Source organism: Arachis hypogaea, chromosome 6 (assembly GCF_003086295.3).
Source record: "Arachis hypogaea cultivar Tifrunner chromosome 6, arahy.Tifrunner.gnm2.J5K5, whole genome shotgun sequence".
In the NCBI taxonomy this organism is placed as follows: Eukaryota; Viridiplantae; Streptophyta; class Magnoliopsida; order Fabales; family Fabaceae; genus Arachis; species Arachis hypogaea.
In genome coordinates, this window is record NC_092041.1 from 10793649 (window position 1) to 10812235 (window position 18587).

At 33.0% G+C, this 18587-nt stretch overlaps 2 protein-coding genes across 2 annotated transcripts; one reads left to right on the top strand and one right to left on the bottom strand.

Annotated features, from left to right (window-relative positions):
* Positions 1 to 9458: 9458 nt before the first annotated feature.
* Positions 9459 to 13062, bottom strand: LOC112695974 (probable 2-oxoglutarate-dependent dioxygenase AOP1). Its single transcript, XM_025748522.3, has 3 exons — positions 11538 to 13062; positions 10278 to 10632; positions 9459 to 9918 (listed from the first exon to the last, which is right to left on the bottom strand). Exons 1-3 carry the CDS (start codon positions 11909 to 11911, stop codon positions 9670 to 9672), a joined length of 978 nt encoding a protein of 325 aa, XP_025604307.1. The 5' UTR covers positions 11912 to 13062; the 3' UTR covers positions 9459 to 9669.
* A 1044-nt stretch (positions 13063 to 14106) lies between these two features.
* Positions 14107 to 15353, top strand: LOC112695975 (uncharacterized). The gene has a single exon (XM_025748523.3). The coding sequence runs from the start codon at positions 14614 to 14616 to the stop codon at positions 15076 to 15078; it is 465 nt and encodes a 154-aa protein (XP_025604308.1). The 5' UTR covers positions 14107 to 14613; the 3' UTR covers positions 15079 to 15353.
* The last annotated feature ends 3234 nt before the right edge of the window (positions 15354 to 18587 follow it).

An 18587-nucleotide genomic window follows, 5' to 3' on the forward strand; every position in this document is an offset into this window, starting at 1 on the left:
CTCAAAGAGATCAAGCTTTGTAGCTTGGAGAAAATATCCAGATGGCAGAAAGCAGTGACTCAAATCCAGTGTCCTACAACCTTACAGAAAGACAGTCAAGCAACAGACCTCCTCTTTTCAATGGAAAAAACTATACTTATTGGAAGGAGAGGATGAAGATTTTTGTGCAAGCAGTAGACTACAGACTTTAGAAGATCATCCTGGAGGGTCCCCAATTCCCAACCATCACAAGTGCAGAAGGAGTAATCTCTCTCAAGCCTGAAGCAACTTGGATCGAAGAGGATAGAAAGAAGGTGGAGCTCAATGCCAAGGCTATCAATCTGCTCAACTGTGCTATCAGTTTCGAGGAATACCAACGGGTATCACGATGCACAACGGCAAAGAAAATGTGGGACAAACTTCAAATAACTCATGAAGGAACCACCGTTGTAAAGAAGACCAGGATAGATATGCTAAACAGAGAGTATGAAATATTTGCAATGAAGGAAGGAGAATATATTGATGAACTGTTCGAGAGATTCAACATCATTGTTGTTGGTTTGGATGCTATGAGGATCAAGTATCCTGAATTTGTGCTTGTGAGAAGAGTGTTAGATGTCTCACAAAAGAGTGGGAAACAAAAGCATTAATCATATCTGAGAGTAGTGGTTTAGATTCCATTACATATGATGACTTGAGAGGAAACCTAATTGCTTTTGAAAACACTTATTCGAAAAAAGATTCAAAAAAGAAAGGAATTGCTTTTACATCTGTTACTATCCCCCTGGATGATGAATCCAGTGATAACTCCTCTGAAAATGGATTTGTGTTGTTTGCCAAAAAATTCAGGAAAATGGTGAAGTTCAATGAAAGAAAAAGGGACTGATGGCTTCATGGGAGGACTTGGAAAATGACTCAGAGGATGATAAAGAATCCGAGACCAAGTCACAACCGTGCCTTATGGCCGATCATATTGATCAGGTAATCTTCCACAACCCTAACACTGAAGATCTCCATCTTATAATAGACCACCTTTCTGAAAAAATTAGATGTTTCATACTTGATAACCAAGATCTTGAACAACAAATCACCATTCTTAAGGCAAAAAATGGTTTTTCTCAAAGACAAGCTAAGGGAGGCCGAAACTGCTTGTAACCTTGTTGAAGAAAACAAGCAGTTAAAAGCCTAACTTAGAAGCTGTGAAAGTGACCATTCTGTTGTTGCATATGTAAACTGCTTTAAAGAAAATGAAGAGTTGCTGAAAAAGATTAAAAATCTTGAAAATGACTTAGCCAAGTTTACTCAAAGTTCTGAAAATTTAAATCAAATCTTGGCTAGTCAAAAACCATTGTATGATAAAGCTGGCTTGGGATTTCACAAGAATTTCAAATCTGTTGAAAAACCTTATTTTGAAAACATAGCATCATCTTCAAATGATACAAGGTTTTAAAACCCAACAAGCTTTAACAAAACAGCAACTTCAAGGTTTTGTAGACTATGCAACCGAAATGGCTACTTTCCCATTCAATGCTTTTTTGGTGAAAGAATGATTGGTGACAAATTTAATAAAGTTATTTTTTATTACAATGGATTGGGACATAGGAGATGGTTTAACGTGAAAGGATCTAAGAAGATTTGGATACATAAGGTCACTTGAGCTCATTTTGTAGGTTTGCCTAGCATCCAAGCGAAAAGACAATATGTGGTATATGGACAGCGGATGTTCTAGGCATATGACTGGAAAGACAACCTTCTTCATAAAGCTTGATGAATATGATGGAGGGTTTGTCACTTTCGGTGATGATGGTAAAGAAAATATAGTGGCCATTGAAAAAGTTGGTAAAAGTTTTTCTTCTTGTATAAATGATGTTCCTCTTGTTTATGGTTTGTAACATGACTTACTTAGTGTTAGCCAATTGTGTGATCTTGGCTTTGAAGTTGTTTTTAGAAAGTTTGTGTGTTTGGTTGTATATGAAAAATCTGGAACTATTTTGTTTGAGGCTAAAAGGTGTAATAACGTGTATGGATTAACTCTTGAGGACTTGAAAGAACAAAATGTGACATATTTTACTTCTCTTGAATCTGAAAAATGGCTATGGCATAGAAAGTTGGGCCATGCTAGCATGTACCAAATTTCTAAGCTAGTCAAGAAAATTTTGGTTAGAAGAATTCCAAATATCAAATTTGATAAGGATCTTACTTGTGGTGCTTGTTAATTAGGCAAACAAGTAAAATCTTCTTTTAAACCAAAAGATGGAATTTCAACCAAAAGGTCATTAGAGATGTTACACATTGATCTTTTTGGTCCAACAAGAACTCAAAGTTTAGGAGGTAAACACTATGGTCTAGTGGTGGTAGATGATTACTCTAGATTTGGTTGGGTACTTTTTCTTGCTCATAAAAATGATGCTTTTCATGCTTTATCAACCCTATGCAAAAGAATTCAAAATGAAAAAGATTTAAAAGTTGCCCATTTGAGAAGTGATCATGGAAAAGAATTTGAAAACCAAGACTTTGAAAAATTCTGTGATGATTTTGGAATTGCTCATACTTTTTCATGTCCTAGACCCCTCAACAAAATGGGGTGGTTGAGAGAAGGAATAGAAACCTTCAAGAGATGACTAGGGCCATGTTGTGTGAGAATGAGATTCCAAAATTTCTATGGGCGGAAGTTGTAAATACAGCTTGTTATATTTTGAATAGGACCATTATTAGAAAAGGGTTGAAGAAAACTCCTTATGAGCTATGGAAAGGAACCCCTCCAAATCTTAAGTATTTTCATGTTTTTGGATGCAAATGCTTTGTACTTAACAATAAAGAAAATCTTGGTAAATTTGATCTAAAATCCTATGAAGGGATATTTGTTGGATACTCCACCACTAGCAAGGCCTATAGAATTTACCTCAAGGAACATAGGACCATAGAGGAATGCATACATGTCTCTTTTTCTGATTCTAATTCAATTTCCAGTGCTATGATAGAAGATGATACAGATTGTGAAGATGTTGTCAACAAGGAAACTAGTGAAGAAAATCCCAAGACTGCTCAAAATGAAGAATCTGCCAGTCCAGTTTTGTCTCGTCAGATTGGAGGAGACATTTCCATTTTGTCTCCTGAGTCAGCAAGAGAAACTGAAACAGTGAGACCCACAAAAGCTCATCAAATCTCAACACCACTCCGGAAGCCTAGAGAATAGAAGTCCATGAGGGGTTATCCTCATGACTTTATCATTGGTGACCCCTCTCAAGGTGTAACAATAAGATCTTCAACCAAAAGGCAATCCGAACCAAGCAATTTTGCACTCTTATCACAAATGGAGCCCAACAATGTGAAACAAGCTCTTGAAGATCCATCATGGGTCAAAGCCATGCAAGAAGAGCTTGCTCAATTCGACAAGAATAAAGTTTGGACACTAGTACCTCATCCGGATGGAATGGAGGAGATAAAAATTAGAGTGTGTTGAGAGGGTTATGATCAAGGGGGAGACTGCACAGAAATAAATTCTTATGGGCCCCACCAAATTTCTTTGACCCCACCCTGACCGTTTTGTTAGTTTCTCTTTGTGTAAATCACAATATCCTTTTGTTGTCTCATCAAATCTTGTTGGAAGTGGTTATTGTCAAATCAAATCTTTCTCTTTCATCTAATCCCTTGATTCTAGGAAACCACTTTTCAATTTATTTCAAATAAAAGAGAAACTCCCTTGGTTAATAACTGCACATTAATGGTCATTAAACTCCCTCCAATTCTCTCTCCACTCCACATTTATTGCGTCCCTAACCTCCCTCCTCCCTCACTCAATTCGGTTCTCATCAACTCTTCTACTTCCACTTCTCCATTTTCTTTATCATGAAAAAGAAAACCGCCCCTAGAAAAAGTGAAAGACTCCTCTTCTCTCAAAAACCTTCCACACCTCAAACCCACACCCACATACATATTCATTCTACCTTATCATCTTCTCCCTCACCTCCTACCAAGCAAACCGAATCCATGAGGTGAAAAGTGATTGCCTAGAAATTCTCTGGAAGGAGAAAATCTGAAAGAAAGAAGGAACCAATCGAAAAGGAAGAAGAATCACACACTTCACCTATCCCATTACTACTGCCATCACCACCAAAGAAGGCCACACCCGGACGCAGTACTCAGAATACCAAAGGGTTTTCCTTGAATGACACCAGGGAGCCAGCAAACTTGGAGTCATTGGATTTTAAGAACAAGTTCGACAAACCACACTCTCACTATGATCCCGCCAGGTTTATCTCATGTGCTTCATACGAGTTTCACAAAAAGGTTTTGAAAAAACGTCATCTTTGTGCCACCTATCTAGTTAATCTCGACTCTCTCACAACCAAAGGTGCCACATTGCTCCTCTATTTGAACTTCTTCAATGGACACCACTGCTGCACATTCAGAAACCGGTCTACCCCAGTTTGGTACAAGAGTTCTATGCCAACATGCGGCTGATTGATGGCACCATCCACTCCTATGTCAAAAGGATTCACATCACTCTGAACACTGAGGCAATTGGAACTGCCCTAGGGTATACAGATGCGGGTCCAAGAGCTTATATGACTGAGAAGTGGGATTCCCAGGTTGGCGTTATCTACAAGATTGTCCTGCAGCACATCTGTGAAAACTTATCTGGCTTGGACGGCACAACTCCGACCCACAAAGCCCTCGGTCCTACCAACTCTCTGCTCCACAGGATCATCACTCACATTCTGACCCCTCAAAGTGGTTTTCATAATAGAGTAACCTTCTCTGACTCTCTCATACTTTTTGCTCTTGTTACATCTACTCCCATATCATTTGGTTACCTTATGATCAGACACATATGGGAATCAGTTAAGAGCACCAAAAAGACAAATCTACCTTATGGCATGTTTTTAATAAGTATTTTTAAATATTTTAAAATTGATCTCTTGAATGAGGCTGTAGAAAATAAGGTATCTGTGATCAAAGGAGGAGGAGCTGTAAAGGGAACCAAGGGGAAGAAATCTGTTGCTTTGGATAGTGACTTTGAGAGTCGACCTGAATCCTCCAAGGCAACAGAATCAGTCAAAGAAATCATCACTGAATTTTCAAACATGTCGGAGCTAATGGTACAATCCCATAAGGCGGCTCGCAAGCTAGCCTATGAAAATGAAAGGGCTTGGATGAAGTGCAAGGATAGGGTGAGTCTGATGTTACAAAGCTTTGAGGAGGAGTTGGGTGCTGCTAGTGACGAAGAGGCTGATGATTCTGAGTTTCACTTATCTGATGATTAATCTATTTTTAGTATTTGATATTGGCATGTTTAGGCTCAATTGAATAATGTATTTGTCTGTTTGGATACTGTTGAACCTATGACTCTATGATACACTTTTAATATTTTGGGTATATTGGATATTTTGTTTTCTATGTCATCTTTTGCAGGTGCCCCTTGATGCCAAAAGGGAAAGAAAATGGTGCTAAAAATTGAAATTAACAAAACAGGGATGAAATTCTTGTGACGAGGATTCATGATCTCCCTTGTTTCTTGTTTCAATATCCTGCTGTGATGATATGATTGATGTTAATAATGCATTTGATCTATCTTGGTAAACATGATTGCTGCTACTTGATGTTTGTGATTTAGTTGATTTACCTTGGAAAAATATTTGTTGTGTTTGTGATGCATTTGATCTATCTGTGTTTCCTTGGTAAAATGTTGTTGTTTTGGATTAAGAAATATTTTTGGCAGTTCCTTTAAGCTGTAATATATAAAGCTTGATAGTTGCTATGATTTGAGATGATCATGCTTGATCAAAAATATTTTTCTTCCTATGATTAATTTGCTCTGATTTGTTAATTGAAAAATATTTTCAAAACAGCTTGAATAGCAACCTCTCAAAATCATCAAAAATATTTTTTGGTTGATATATACACAATTGCTTTGTATGAGTTTAAGCAGAAAGTCAAATTATTGATAACAAATGAGTTTTGATTATCATTCAATTTTGCTCATAAATCAAGCCATTCAACATTACAAAATTATATATGTTGAATAACATTGCTGCCTTAGGCTTGATAAAAATTGTTACAGGTATAAAGCTTCCCTTGGTAAAATAGCATATATTTAGGGGGAGCCATGTGACAATTAGAAAGGGGAAGAAATTCAAATATTCAAAGGGAGTATTCTATACTCTAAATCTTTAATTTCTTTCTATTTCAATTTTTAATAATGTTTGTCATCAAGGGGGAGATTGATGAGTTTGGAAAACTTTAATTTAATTTGATGATGAACAAACATTATTAAAAACAATTAATTACAAAATTATTAATTTGATCTTAATTCATACTTGTTTAATTAATAATTTTGTGTGTGCAGATTTGCTATTGGGACGAAATGAAAAGTAGAGATCCTAAACCCAATAAAATCAAAATTTAGCCTTATGCAATTTTGTCAAATGAATGTTGGTTGAAATGTTTTATTAGCTGGGCCAGATTGAATTTTGTTACTACAAGCCCAATTATAATCCTTGCTAAGTGATCCTATGCTTGGTCCGAACCAATTGAAAAGGAAAGTAAATGTTTTTATTGCTTTATATCTCCAACGGATCTCAAACTTCACCAAGTGATGGAATTCAAATTTCATTAAAGTGAAGTTAATAAATGCATTGGAACTATGAGAGAGATTGTCATTGATTTGATGGTTTGCCTTAATGAGGCACGCTACTTAAAGCAAAGAGAAGTAAAAGCAAATCATTTTTAATTTGTCAAGATCACTCAAGTGCTTTTCTTTCTTCTCTCTCATTTTTCTTTCTTCTTTATCGGTTATTACACAACAAACCATGGGAGCTAAGCCTAGCCACCGAAGAGAGGAAGAAGCACGCCACAAGACCATCAAAATGATGGCAAGAAAAAGAAAACTAAAAGTATGCTGTGGCCTGTGGCTAAGATTCTCATTCACTTTTGGTAAGATTTGGTGATGAGATCTTGGCTTCTCCATACCGAAAATGGTGGAAGAAGATTTCGGCCAGCAAGGAGAAGATCTTTGGAGGGATGGCTTGTCTCTGATCTTACTCAACCACCACAGGAGGTAGCTACAGTGGCTACGTGATGGAAGAGGCAGAGATAGGAGCAGATGAAGTTATCATCATCATGAAGCATCAAGGGCTAGGAGTTCATCTTGGAGAGCAAGAAAAGATGAAGGGCTTGGATTGATGAATATTGGTGACCAAGAAAGGACAAGTGGTAATTGCATGTTGGGCTTTGCATGGGTTATCTCTTTTCTCTCTCTGGCCGAACCGATTCTGTTTTGAAGAAGAAGGAGTTTAGCTCAGTTTGTTTGATTTCAACCGTGAATGCTTCTCCCTATAAGTAAGGGTGAATAGTCAGGGTTTGATTCAAGGAGAAAGTGTGAGAGTGCAAGGCACAGAGTTCTCAGAGCTACTTGAGCTAACAGATTTTCTTCTCCTTCAATGTATTCTGTTTTATATTTTTCTGTTTAATTTTGTCATGTCTTGAGTCTCATGGAAAAAGGCAAATAGTGAGGTTTGTATGAAAAATCCATAGAGCGGAAAAAGGCAAAGAGTGCAAAATTAAAAGAAAAAGCCATAGATGTCCTTAGAGTTTCTTTGTACATCTGTGTTGTGTGTCATGATTCTGTGGGAATCCCCTTACAAGTTGGGTTAGCACTTTACAGTTGAAAGCTTGGCAGTGACCAAGTCAAGTTCAGGATTGGGTTTAGAATTCTGGACTTGTCCCAGATAGAAAGGGTAGTTCCTAGGGAGAATTAGTGTATGTAATCAAAGATGATTATAGTGAAATTTTATCATTGTTGTGATGGAGACTGGATGTAGGTTGCACTGCACTTAGCAACTGAACCAGGATATATCTGGGTGTAAATCTCTTTCTCTTCTACTCCATTTTCTGTTTCTGCTGCACAGGAGATAAAACCGCAAAATATCTCGTGCCAAGTGACGAGACAAAAAGAAAAGTCTCGTGGCTAGGGACAAGACAAAAATCAAATAAATCTCCAGAAGTTGTTTCAAAGACCAGTAAGTGTTCTGAAGTGAAAAAGGGACTAAGATTCAACCCCCCTTCTCTTAGCCACTGAAACCATCAATATTAAATATGGTTTCTTTGAAAAAGTTTTGGATGATTAGCCGTTGATTTTTAAAAGATTCATAGGACGAACGATAATCATTGTCTTGAAATCAATTCTTCTCTTTAAACGTATCTTCTTATAACAATTCTTAAACTCTCTATTGAAAACCCTTTCGTGGTCGATGTTCTTACTCTCCTACAGAATTTCTTTTTTAATGACAGGTTCAGGAAGCTTTGGCATGAAATTGCGACCAATCTATAAACTTAATATATATATATATATATATATATATATATATATATATATATATATATATATATATATATATGTATGTATGTATGTTGTACTTTCTGTCTATTTAACTGAGATTTTATCTGTCGTCAATTGTTATTTTGAGATTATAGTGTATTTAAAAAATTTTGATTAAGTTTACGTATTTATTATTATATGAATATAATGATGTGATTAAGTGAATTACCATAAAGACTTTTTGATTTCGTAACTAAGGATTCGGTTTATATTCGCGAATGTTCAATATTAAATAATTTATAATATTAAATTAACGAATAAGAGATAAAAAAATGTTTAAACTTTTAGTATAAACATAATAAAGTGTTAAAAGTAAGATGTTACACCTCGAAAATACATGATACAATGTGTGATGTGCTGATTTTACGGATAAAAGTATGTTGATTATGTGTTTGATTATATGTGTGAGTTGTCATGTTTTTATTGATATTTTTTTTAGATACTTTTATTTGTTTTGCTAGTTGATGTAATGTATATAGGTGTTGTTTATCTTTGTCTCTTTGATGACAATATAAAAGAAAATAAATAATATCTATTACAAACTCTTTCTCCCCTTCATCGGATCGAGTAACTTAGAACAATAAAAAAATAATTAAGTAGTGCACTATTCTAAGTTTATTTTGAGATTCACACTCGCCTACGTAGCATATAGAGTAAATAAAAAAATTTCACAAAATATGATTTTTTTTAATTTTTGTATATTTTAAATTTGTATAAGAATAAGTACCTTATTTTGATGGTTAGTTTAAAACTTTTCTTGGAAGGAAGTATGATATAAGTTTAACATTCTAGCAATGATAACAATACAGAAAAAAAAAAAAGAATTTCATCCAGCACCGCACCTAATATATATATATATATATATATATATATATATATATATATATATATATATATATATATATATATATATATATTTTATATATATATATTTTAATTTCTATCTCCCATGATAGGGAAAATATTTTTTATTATCCTCATTTTTTGTGAGAAAATATTATCTCATGGGATCCCACTGAAATTATTCAATTTAATAAAAATTACATTAATTTTAGTGATTGTGATAAAATAAATTTAATATTTTTAAGTATATGAATAATAAACATCAAATTCTCAAATATTAAATAAAGTATGCAATACATATATAATTTTAAAAATAAAAAACTAGCATTGCAGATGTTCAATAATTCATATTTAAAATGCTTAATTTCCGAGTCAAATGTTAGTGTATGACAACTCCTCTAAATTAAACCACACTTGGACAAAATAAGAGCAAGTTGGCTAATCATCATGATCTAACATTCCTGTTATTATATTCCACAATAGGCATTTATTCGAGTTTGAGGTTGTCTGATTCTGTGCTGGTCAAAGAATCGAAGGTAATCATAATGGTGGAATGCTGGTTTGTAACGCAAGGGGTGTTGTTCATCAACCATTATTTCCTCTGGTATCTCCAATATGTTGCCACAAAATGAGAATATTCCTGTTGCGTATCTTGCTTTCTTCTCCTTCATTTCTACTCTGTGTAAACATGATTTTATCCTTCCATTACTCCACACCTACAACATCAACTTCTTAATTTCAATATTTCTTTTTTCTTAAAATATTATTTATACATTAAAATTAACTATTAAAATCAGACATTATATTTTTATATATAAATATATGTATAATTTAATTTATTTTTAACATATATTTTGTATTTTAATGTATATTTTATACTCTTAATTAATTTTAGTGGTTGATTTTAGTATACAACTAGTAGTATTGTTAATTATTAAAATAATAGTAGTGGAATGAGAAAGTAGTGGAATAACAGATTAACCAATTTGTGCCAGCTCACTCTAACTACTTATTGCCATGTCAGGTGCAGCAGAATAACAGAATAACTGCCTAACAGAATATGTATGTAAGGTACCTGGAGTGCGTCACCAGCCATGACGACAAAGGAGTTGGGGGAGGCTTCAATGGCTGTCCATTGTTCTTGATCATCAGAATCATGGCTGGTCTTAACTTGCAAGCCATTGAGATTGTTAATGGGATGAAGCACTGATATGATTGACAAGTCAGTGTGAGGCTCCAACCCTAACACATTCTCATCTACGCCCTCGCTTCGTGGCTTGTACTCCAAGCAACGAAACACATACTCGCTTGTTTCTTCTATCAATGATTCGCATCGTTCCATCTTCATATCATAATAGCTCTCAAACACCATTCTCCTTGCCACTACCTCTAATTCTGCCATCACTTTCGCATACTCATTGATGCTTTCACTGTATCAACCAACATACGCATGAAGTAGTATGCATGAGCATGTGTCACCTATAACAATTTCATTGTTTTCTCAAACTTGATTCACTTATTTCAGATTTAAAAAATAATTGAAACTAAATTTGGCACAATACTAATTAAACTCAGAATTTTACTATTCGGTCAAACTTGATTTACTCTTTTTTTGTAACAAAAATAAAATTAAATTTGACCAAACACTAAAATCATTTTACACCTCACATTTTACAATTAATAATTTTGTATAAAAGATAATTGTATTTGAGTTTTTAGTTTTTAATTTTTATAGTATTCATAATATTCATCAAAAAATATTTTTATTGTATTAGAGAAATTAAACTAAAAAAATATTAAAGAGTTGTCAGAATATATTATTTTTTATTATAAATTAGCTATTAATATTTAAAAATATATAAAATAAAATATGTTATTAAATTATTAAACTAAAAAATTGGGTTGATGGTTAAATAATATCCAAAATAATAAATTTTAATAATCTCTAACATTTTTCGTTAAATTATTCTGTTGTTCATAACTCTTTTATTTGGATCAAGACATTAAGTTACTCCTTTTATTCTAAAATAACTAAATAGCTGTACATTTACAATTATATATACATAATACAAAGGATTAAAGGAAAGATTGAACACATTTTAATTCAAGATCGCTAAAATTAATTGTACAAAACCATGAGCTTTATTATTGTTATATGAGTTCCTTTTTTCTAGATTTACGATTTCCACTCACACCCTCTCCCTCTCATTCATTTAAATACACTTATTTAAGATTAACTTAAAAATTTAAGATAGACATACACTTATTTGAAACAAAGATAACTATAACGATATATTTGACAATGCAAGGAATGAAGGGATAAAAAGCGACATACCAAAAAGTATGGTTTCCATGGGGCCACATAAAGTGCGCGAAATTTTGCACTGCATCCATGGACAAAGGATTATCAATGCCGATAGATTCATACAATGGAAGCCATGGCACACTTCCTATGTAGCCATGTAATGGCTTATCATTTGTCTTTTGTTTCTTGAGCTCCAATGGCAGGCTAAACAGTTGCTTCAAAGACGTCACAACGGAGTTGCAAAGCTCGTGGCTAACCTTGTCGAACCGCGCCACGAAGCAGCCGTGCTCCTCCAGCGCAGTCCTCACCACACGGCACGCCGACCGCCATGCCTCGCTGCCCGCCTTCATGTTTTCATCTCTCAAGTCAACCACATAAAATGGAGACCCTCTTTCGGATCCCATCCTGCTCCTCTCAAATCTCAATGCAATCAAGAAAGAGGTAGCTGCTCATTTAACTTATTCAAGGACAAACAATTTATTATGTCTATGGTAAATTCAAACTCTCGATTTCATAAACAATTTTATATGTCTAAGGTGGGATTAGTTCTCAATCAAGACACCAGATAATGCGCCACCGAATCATATATACCAACACCTACATGTGGTGTTTTTTATCTTTTAATTTTGGTGTTTGTTACGGTACAATGATAAATTCATACGTACCGATATATTAAAAATATGGACAAGTAGTAATAAGTCACGTGAAATTTATACATCAGCATTTAATTTTTTCCTTTTTAAATATATATTATATCACTATTTTTATTAATACACCCAATTTAATTTTATAAAAAATCTTAAACATCTTTACTTTATTTTATTAGACAAAGATACCCTTTTAGATTATTCAAATTTTAGAATTCAATTAATCTTAATTTTATAATTTTAAATAATTTAAACAGCAAAACAAAAATATATTAAAAAAAAATCAATCATTGGTGGATCCATTTTTTCTTCGCACCATCCAAAGAAGCCACAGAAATTGACTTTTTCTTCACAAAACCACCATGTCCGTTAGCTTCCTTAGTGGATCCGCTATCCATCAACGACACCACAAAACAACACTTCTCTCCGGTTATTCTCTCTAGTCAGTTAGGTGAAACAAACCAAAGAAGAACACAAATTACCCAATCTTTTTTAAAATAAAAATCAATCAATCAATCCGAATTTCAAAAAAAAATTGGATTTTGAAAGGAATCCATTTGACCGATACGCTCAAAATCATAACCCAACCGAACATCTGAATCGGACCAAAACAAACGAGGTCAACGGTTAGGACAAAAAGGAGTTCGAAAACACAGAGGAAGCGTAACCAAAATTGAAGGAGGAGCCAGCTATAAATAATGCAAGAGAAGCGTGAGAATCTTATCAGCCGTGATAGAAAAAAAATTAACTTTAATGGAGGAAAAAAATATTATGGCCGCACAATCGGAATTGATGACAGTGATGAGGCGCAGATCAAAGGATGCGAATAGGAAAGACAAGGTTGTTAGGAGTTGAGAGCAGAGAAGAGAAAAAGGAAGACAAGGATACGAATAATTAGGGGAATCGGAGAAGATGGAGAAAGATTGATTTTTGTTTTTTTAATATGTTTTTGTTTTGTTGTTTAAATTATTTGAAATTATAAAATTAGAATTAATTGAATTCTAAAATTTGATTAATTTAAAAAGGTATTTTTGTCTCATCAAATAAAGTAAGGATGTTTAAGATTTTTTATAAAATTAAATTATAAATATATTTTATTTTTATTTAGTTAAAAGAGATGTATTAGTAAAAATAGTGATATAATATATATTTAAAAAAAAAATTAAATACTGATGTGAAAAATAAATTCCACGTGATTTATTACTACTTGTCCATATTTTTAATATATCGATACGTATGAATTTATCATCGTACCATAGCAAACACCTTTAATTTTTATCTTTTATATATATATATATATATATATATATATATATATATATATATATTAATTATATTTTAATATATATTTAAAATAATTAATTTATATTTTAATTTTTTTTATACATAATTTTTTTTATGATATCCTTCATCAACTCAGAAAATCAAGAATAAATTTATCATATTAATTTCATTTAAAAATTTTAATCATTGATTAATGAATTATTACACATAAAATACGAGATTCGAATTTTTAACCCCTCCTATCTTAAAAGATGAGTTAGCTAACACAACGAATTCGGTGAATAATTTCTTAGTATCTCATTGGTTTGTATCAATGTTTGTGCATAAACAAATTGATAATTGGGTGAAAGAAATATGGATCCAACAACTCTTGTTTATCTAATGTAGTTGGGTAATTCGTAAACATGGTTGATTATCCATTATATTTTAAAACTTTAATTTTAATATACTGACAGTGTAAAATATAAAATGTTTTATACACTTATGTAATTATATTTATCTTTTTTTAAATAACCATTCAGACGATTAATATAAAAGATAGTTATTTTTATTGATTTGACATTATATAATTGGATATACTATAAAAAAGATCAAAATTAAATTCATATTTTAAACACAAGCAGTTTTTTAGATATGTATATAAATCTGATATTAGAAAAATATATAAACACCTCTCTGAATTACTATATATGAACAACCAAAATACAGACCTGATATTTTAACCTCTTTTAAATATCAGAGTATTGTAAAAAAATGTATAGAATAAGAATAAATTACAACTACCAAAATAAGAAAGGGTTAACGGTTTAGCTTATTTATGTTTTGACATGGAAAAATTTTAAACTAAAGTCTAAAGTTGATATTGCACAGGCATATATACAATGGAAACATCCTACTTGGCGTAAAAACAATTAGACACCAAAGAATCATTCACCAACAAATTTTTTTTATGCTTATTTTTTTCCTGGGCTTGTCCGGTACACAACCCTGAGCCCAACAACAATCGCGTCTCCTCCTTTTAGAAAGACTCAGAAGCATTGGGAAAGCTCCCTGAACTCCAAATGATATTGAAACTGGGCTTAAACTGGCAAAACCCTGGAATCAAAACCGCGGCAAAGGCCCATTAAGGCCCAACAAAACCATAAACCCTCACTTCTCTCGCTACCACAACGACGATGGCCGCCAAGGAGATCCTAACCCGTCGCCCCGTGGCGGCGACCATCAAGCTCACCGTTCCAGCCGCCGCAGCACGCCCAGCCCCGCCGGTAGGTCCCGCATTAGGTCAGTACCGTCTGAATCTAATGGCGTTCTGCAAGGACTTCAACGCTCGCACCCAGAAGTACAAGCCCGATACCCCAATGGCTGTTACGATAACGGCGTTTAAAGACAACACCTTCGAGTTCACCGTTAAGTCGCCGTCGATCACGTGGTACCTGAAGAAAGCTGCCGGCATAGAATCCGGAAGCGGGCGCCCCGGTCACGTGACGGCGTCGACGCTGTCGCTGAAGCACGTGTATGAGATCGCGAAGGTGAAGCAGAACGATCACTATCTTCAGAATATGTCGCTCGAGGCAATCACCAAGTCGATCATTGGAACCGCGAATAGCATGGGGATTCAGATTGTGAGGGACCTCGATTGATTCAAAGAAAATTCTAGGTTTTGCGAATTTTCCCCCTTTTTCTATATTTTGGAAAGTTTGGATTTTGTGCGTGTATTGGGTGAAATGGTTGAATGTAGGGTTTGTGTGAACGTGAATTTTTTGGACATGATGAATGAGCCTTAGTTTTTTGTTCTTCATTAGATCACTTATATAGTGCTTTATTGCAAATCTTTGCATAGAATGTTGTATTAGCCAGTTAACAACTGCAATAAAAATTTATTGAAATTTTAAGAAATATGAATTGATAATGTCAATCTGGTGTGTGTGTGATTCATGAATTGGTTATGTTTATGGGTTTTGGGTTGGATTATTAATTCCTTGTGTAGTCTCAACTCTCAGTGTGAAAATTATATTCTTTGTATCTATAATATGATTATCATGTCTTGTTGATGGTGATGATTGTATAGTTCTCCATATTGGTCTAGGATTTGCAATTCATTGGTTCAAGTTTATATATCATGGATTTGAATTTGACAATTCACGATTATCCTTTGTACTATATGTTGATTATATGGAGTAATGGGTAAAACTTTTGTATGCAACAAAAAATCAGATCAGTGGTCTTATTTGGGGATGAGATGCCAAAACAAGAATTAGATGTGTACTACAGAAGCAAAACATATACATTTGTTTGTAACTTTTAATTTTTGGGAGAATTAGATTGAAGTTCAACTTATATATTCAATATCCAATGACCAAACAAGAATTTGGTAATCATATTATCATTACAAAATGAGAAAGTATAGGGAGCCAATAGCCTAAGCGTACAATGTGTAGAATGGAGGTTTAGAAAGTATTAGAGATATGACCATTAGTGTTACATTGTCCTGTCAGGTTACGTTTTTGGGATGAGTGGGTTCATGACATGGTATTAGAGTTCTAGATCTGAAAGGTCAAGGATTCGATCCTTAGTGATGGTTATTCTGGATAGTATGGGTGATGTTCATTTTATTCATGGACCAAAGATTTAGCCTATTGTACACATTGTACGCTTAGGCTATTGGCTCCCTAGCACTACCTTTACAAAATTTGCTAGTGCTAATGTTAATTTCAATAGAACTTGTATAAATTGCAGAGAGCATAAATCCCCCAATTCCCCCTTCACTCTGATATAGATTTCTTACTTGACAATTTGATTTTGCGAGTAGTGATCCATGACTGATGACATAGCAAGGCATGCTTCATCCTTTGGGAGAGTTGGCTGTTAGTGACTCATTCAAATACTGCATTAAAAAAACAAGTAATTTGAATGAATGGTTAACTTCATAATACATTTATTTTTCGTTTTTGATTTCATTAGAAGTTTTTTTTTTTTTTTATGTACTAAAACTTTATGTTAGTTTTTTTTTTGTCTTTGTAAATAATAAATTTGAAATGTTGTTTTTATTGATGTGGTAACATAAAATTAAATGTTTGAGTAAATTATTTTTGTATTGATAAGAGATAATTAAATCTAAAAGCAAATACATAAAAATAAAAATAAAGGTATTTGTAGGATGTATATAACTATGGATTTAAATAGGAGAAACCGTCAAATTAGTGAGTGGCAGTGGAATAATTTTGTATGGGTATAAAATATAAGAGATTATTATTTAGGTGTACGCTCAAATTAAAGAATTATAAAAATTCATAACTAAGTGAATATATGCTTAATAAATTTACGACATATATATTGTTTTTGGTCAATGGTGATGAACCAAGTTTATGTTGCTATACAGTATACACTTATATTTGAGGAGTTCTTCAATTTTTGGTCAACGGAAGGGGTATATGTCCCATGAAAATTGGAAGAATAGTGTCCTTAATGGGCCATTAACCGACTTAGTGGGCCAAGCGATGTGACTTGTGGCCCATATTCTGAACAATTGGCAACTCCTATTCCACATATTAATGAAATATCTTCGTCCAAAAAGAGTGACTCCATTTTAAATTTTAAAATATTTACAATTCTAGGGCACTCTCGAATAGTCGAATCTAGTATCTTTCTTTGGTATGCTTAAAATTTTTATAATTTTTTAAAGACCAAGAAAAATTTATGATAATTTGACCCAAAATAAAAATATGATAAGAACTAATATAATAAATCAGCATTTGACCAAATTGTTCAATACATTTAGCTTAGTTAATTACTTTTCATATATTTAATTCATGTATTTAAAGTACTACTAGTTAAATAAAAATTAAAAAGCTGTAAGCAGAGAACAAAAAATAGGACAAAGCAGGATCAAAGAATATTTGGAAAAAGGGTAGAAGCAATGCAAGTGAAATGATTGATGTGTGACATTGTAGCATTTTGTTTTGCAAATTAAAAATTGCAGTAATCTAACAACAAAGAAACAGTGAGAAAAAACGAACAAACGCACACCTTAAAATTGTAAACATCGACGAAGCAACACACAACAATACTAACGTGTGACGAAATAAAAAAAGAAAGTGACACATTCATCCTAATTTTTTTGTAGGTGGACATTAAAGTGTTTAAAAATTTAAAAACATATTTAAATTTTTTTTTTAAATTTGGACACATCAATTTTTAAGTTTAATTTATCTTATTTTAAAAATTTTTAAAAACTTAAATATCTGTAAGCCAAACGATGGAGAACTTATTTATTTTATTTTTTTAAATTTGTTATAATAATATATTCGTAGCTGCCCCTTCTCCAAGGCAAATGCTCCCTTGGTTCTCAAGCCACCACAAGTCCACAATCCCAAAAGTGCAAAACATAATTTAAAATAATAAAAAAAAGTTACATTTTAATATTAAAATTATTTACTCTTGCATTCAACATCGAGTTAATCCACTTTTATTTATTATTGAATGATCTAAATTAAGTTATTAACTATCTTATATGTATATAAAAAAAATTATTAAATTAGTTATTTATATAAAATATATATTAAAGTATAAGTATATATTTCAAATATATAAAATTATATATATTTAATTAAAAAAAATTGGTGCAGAGACCTAATTAAAAAAAAGTATAAGGACCTAATTGAAAATTTTACGAAACTATAGGGATGAATAGAATAATTAAACCTAAAAATAACTAATTATTATTAAACTTGATTGGAGGATAATTAAATCTATTTTTTAAAATAATAATTTGACTAAAAATATTGCTATGAAAAAGTCAGGCTAAAGAGAATCAAAAGGCGTCTCTTGAAGTGTGGCTATAAATACAAGTGGCAACATAAGCACTTAGTTGTAAAGAAAGTTAGATATACTCTCAACAAACACTTCATTTTCTCTGTTTCTATGGCTGGCCTTCAACAATATAACTTCTTCCCAACCGATCTCTTCTACCCAAAGCCTTCATCTCCGGCCGCCGCCAAGCCCATCGTTCTTCCCCTCCAAACCCCGACCGGGGGCGACATCGCCGCCAACGCCGAGGATCACCACAACCAACAACAACAACCTAGGAGCTTGGTCAAGGCTACCCCTTGTACTACTACTCTCCTTCTTCATCATAACAACAACAACAAAC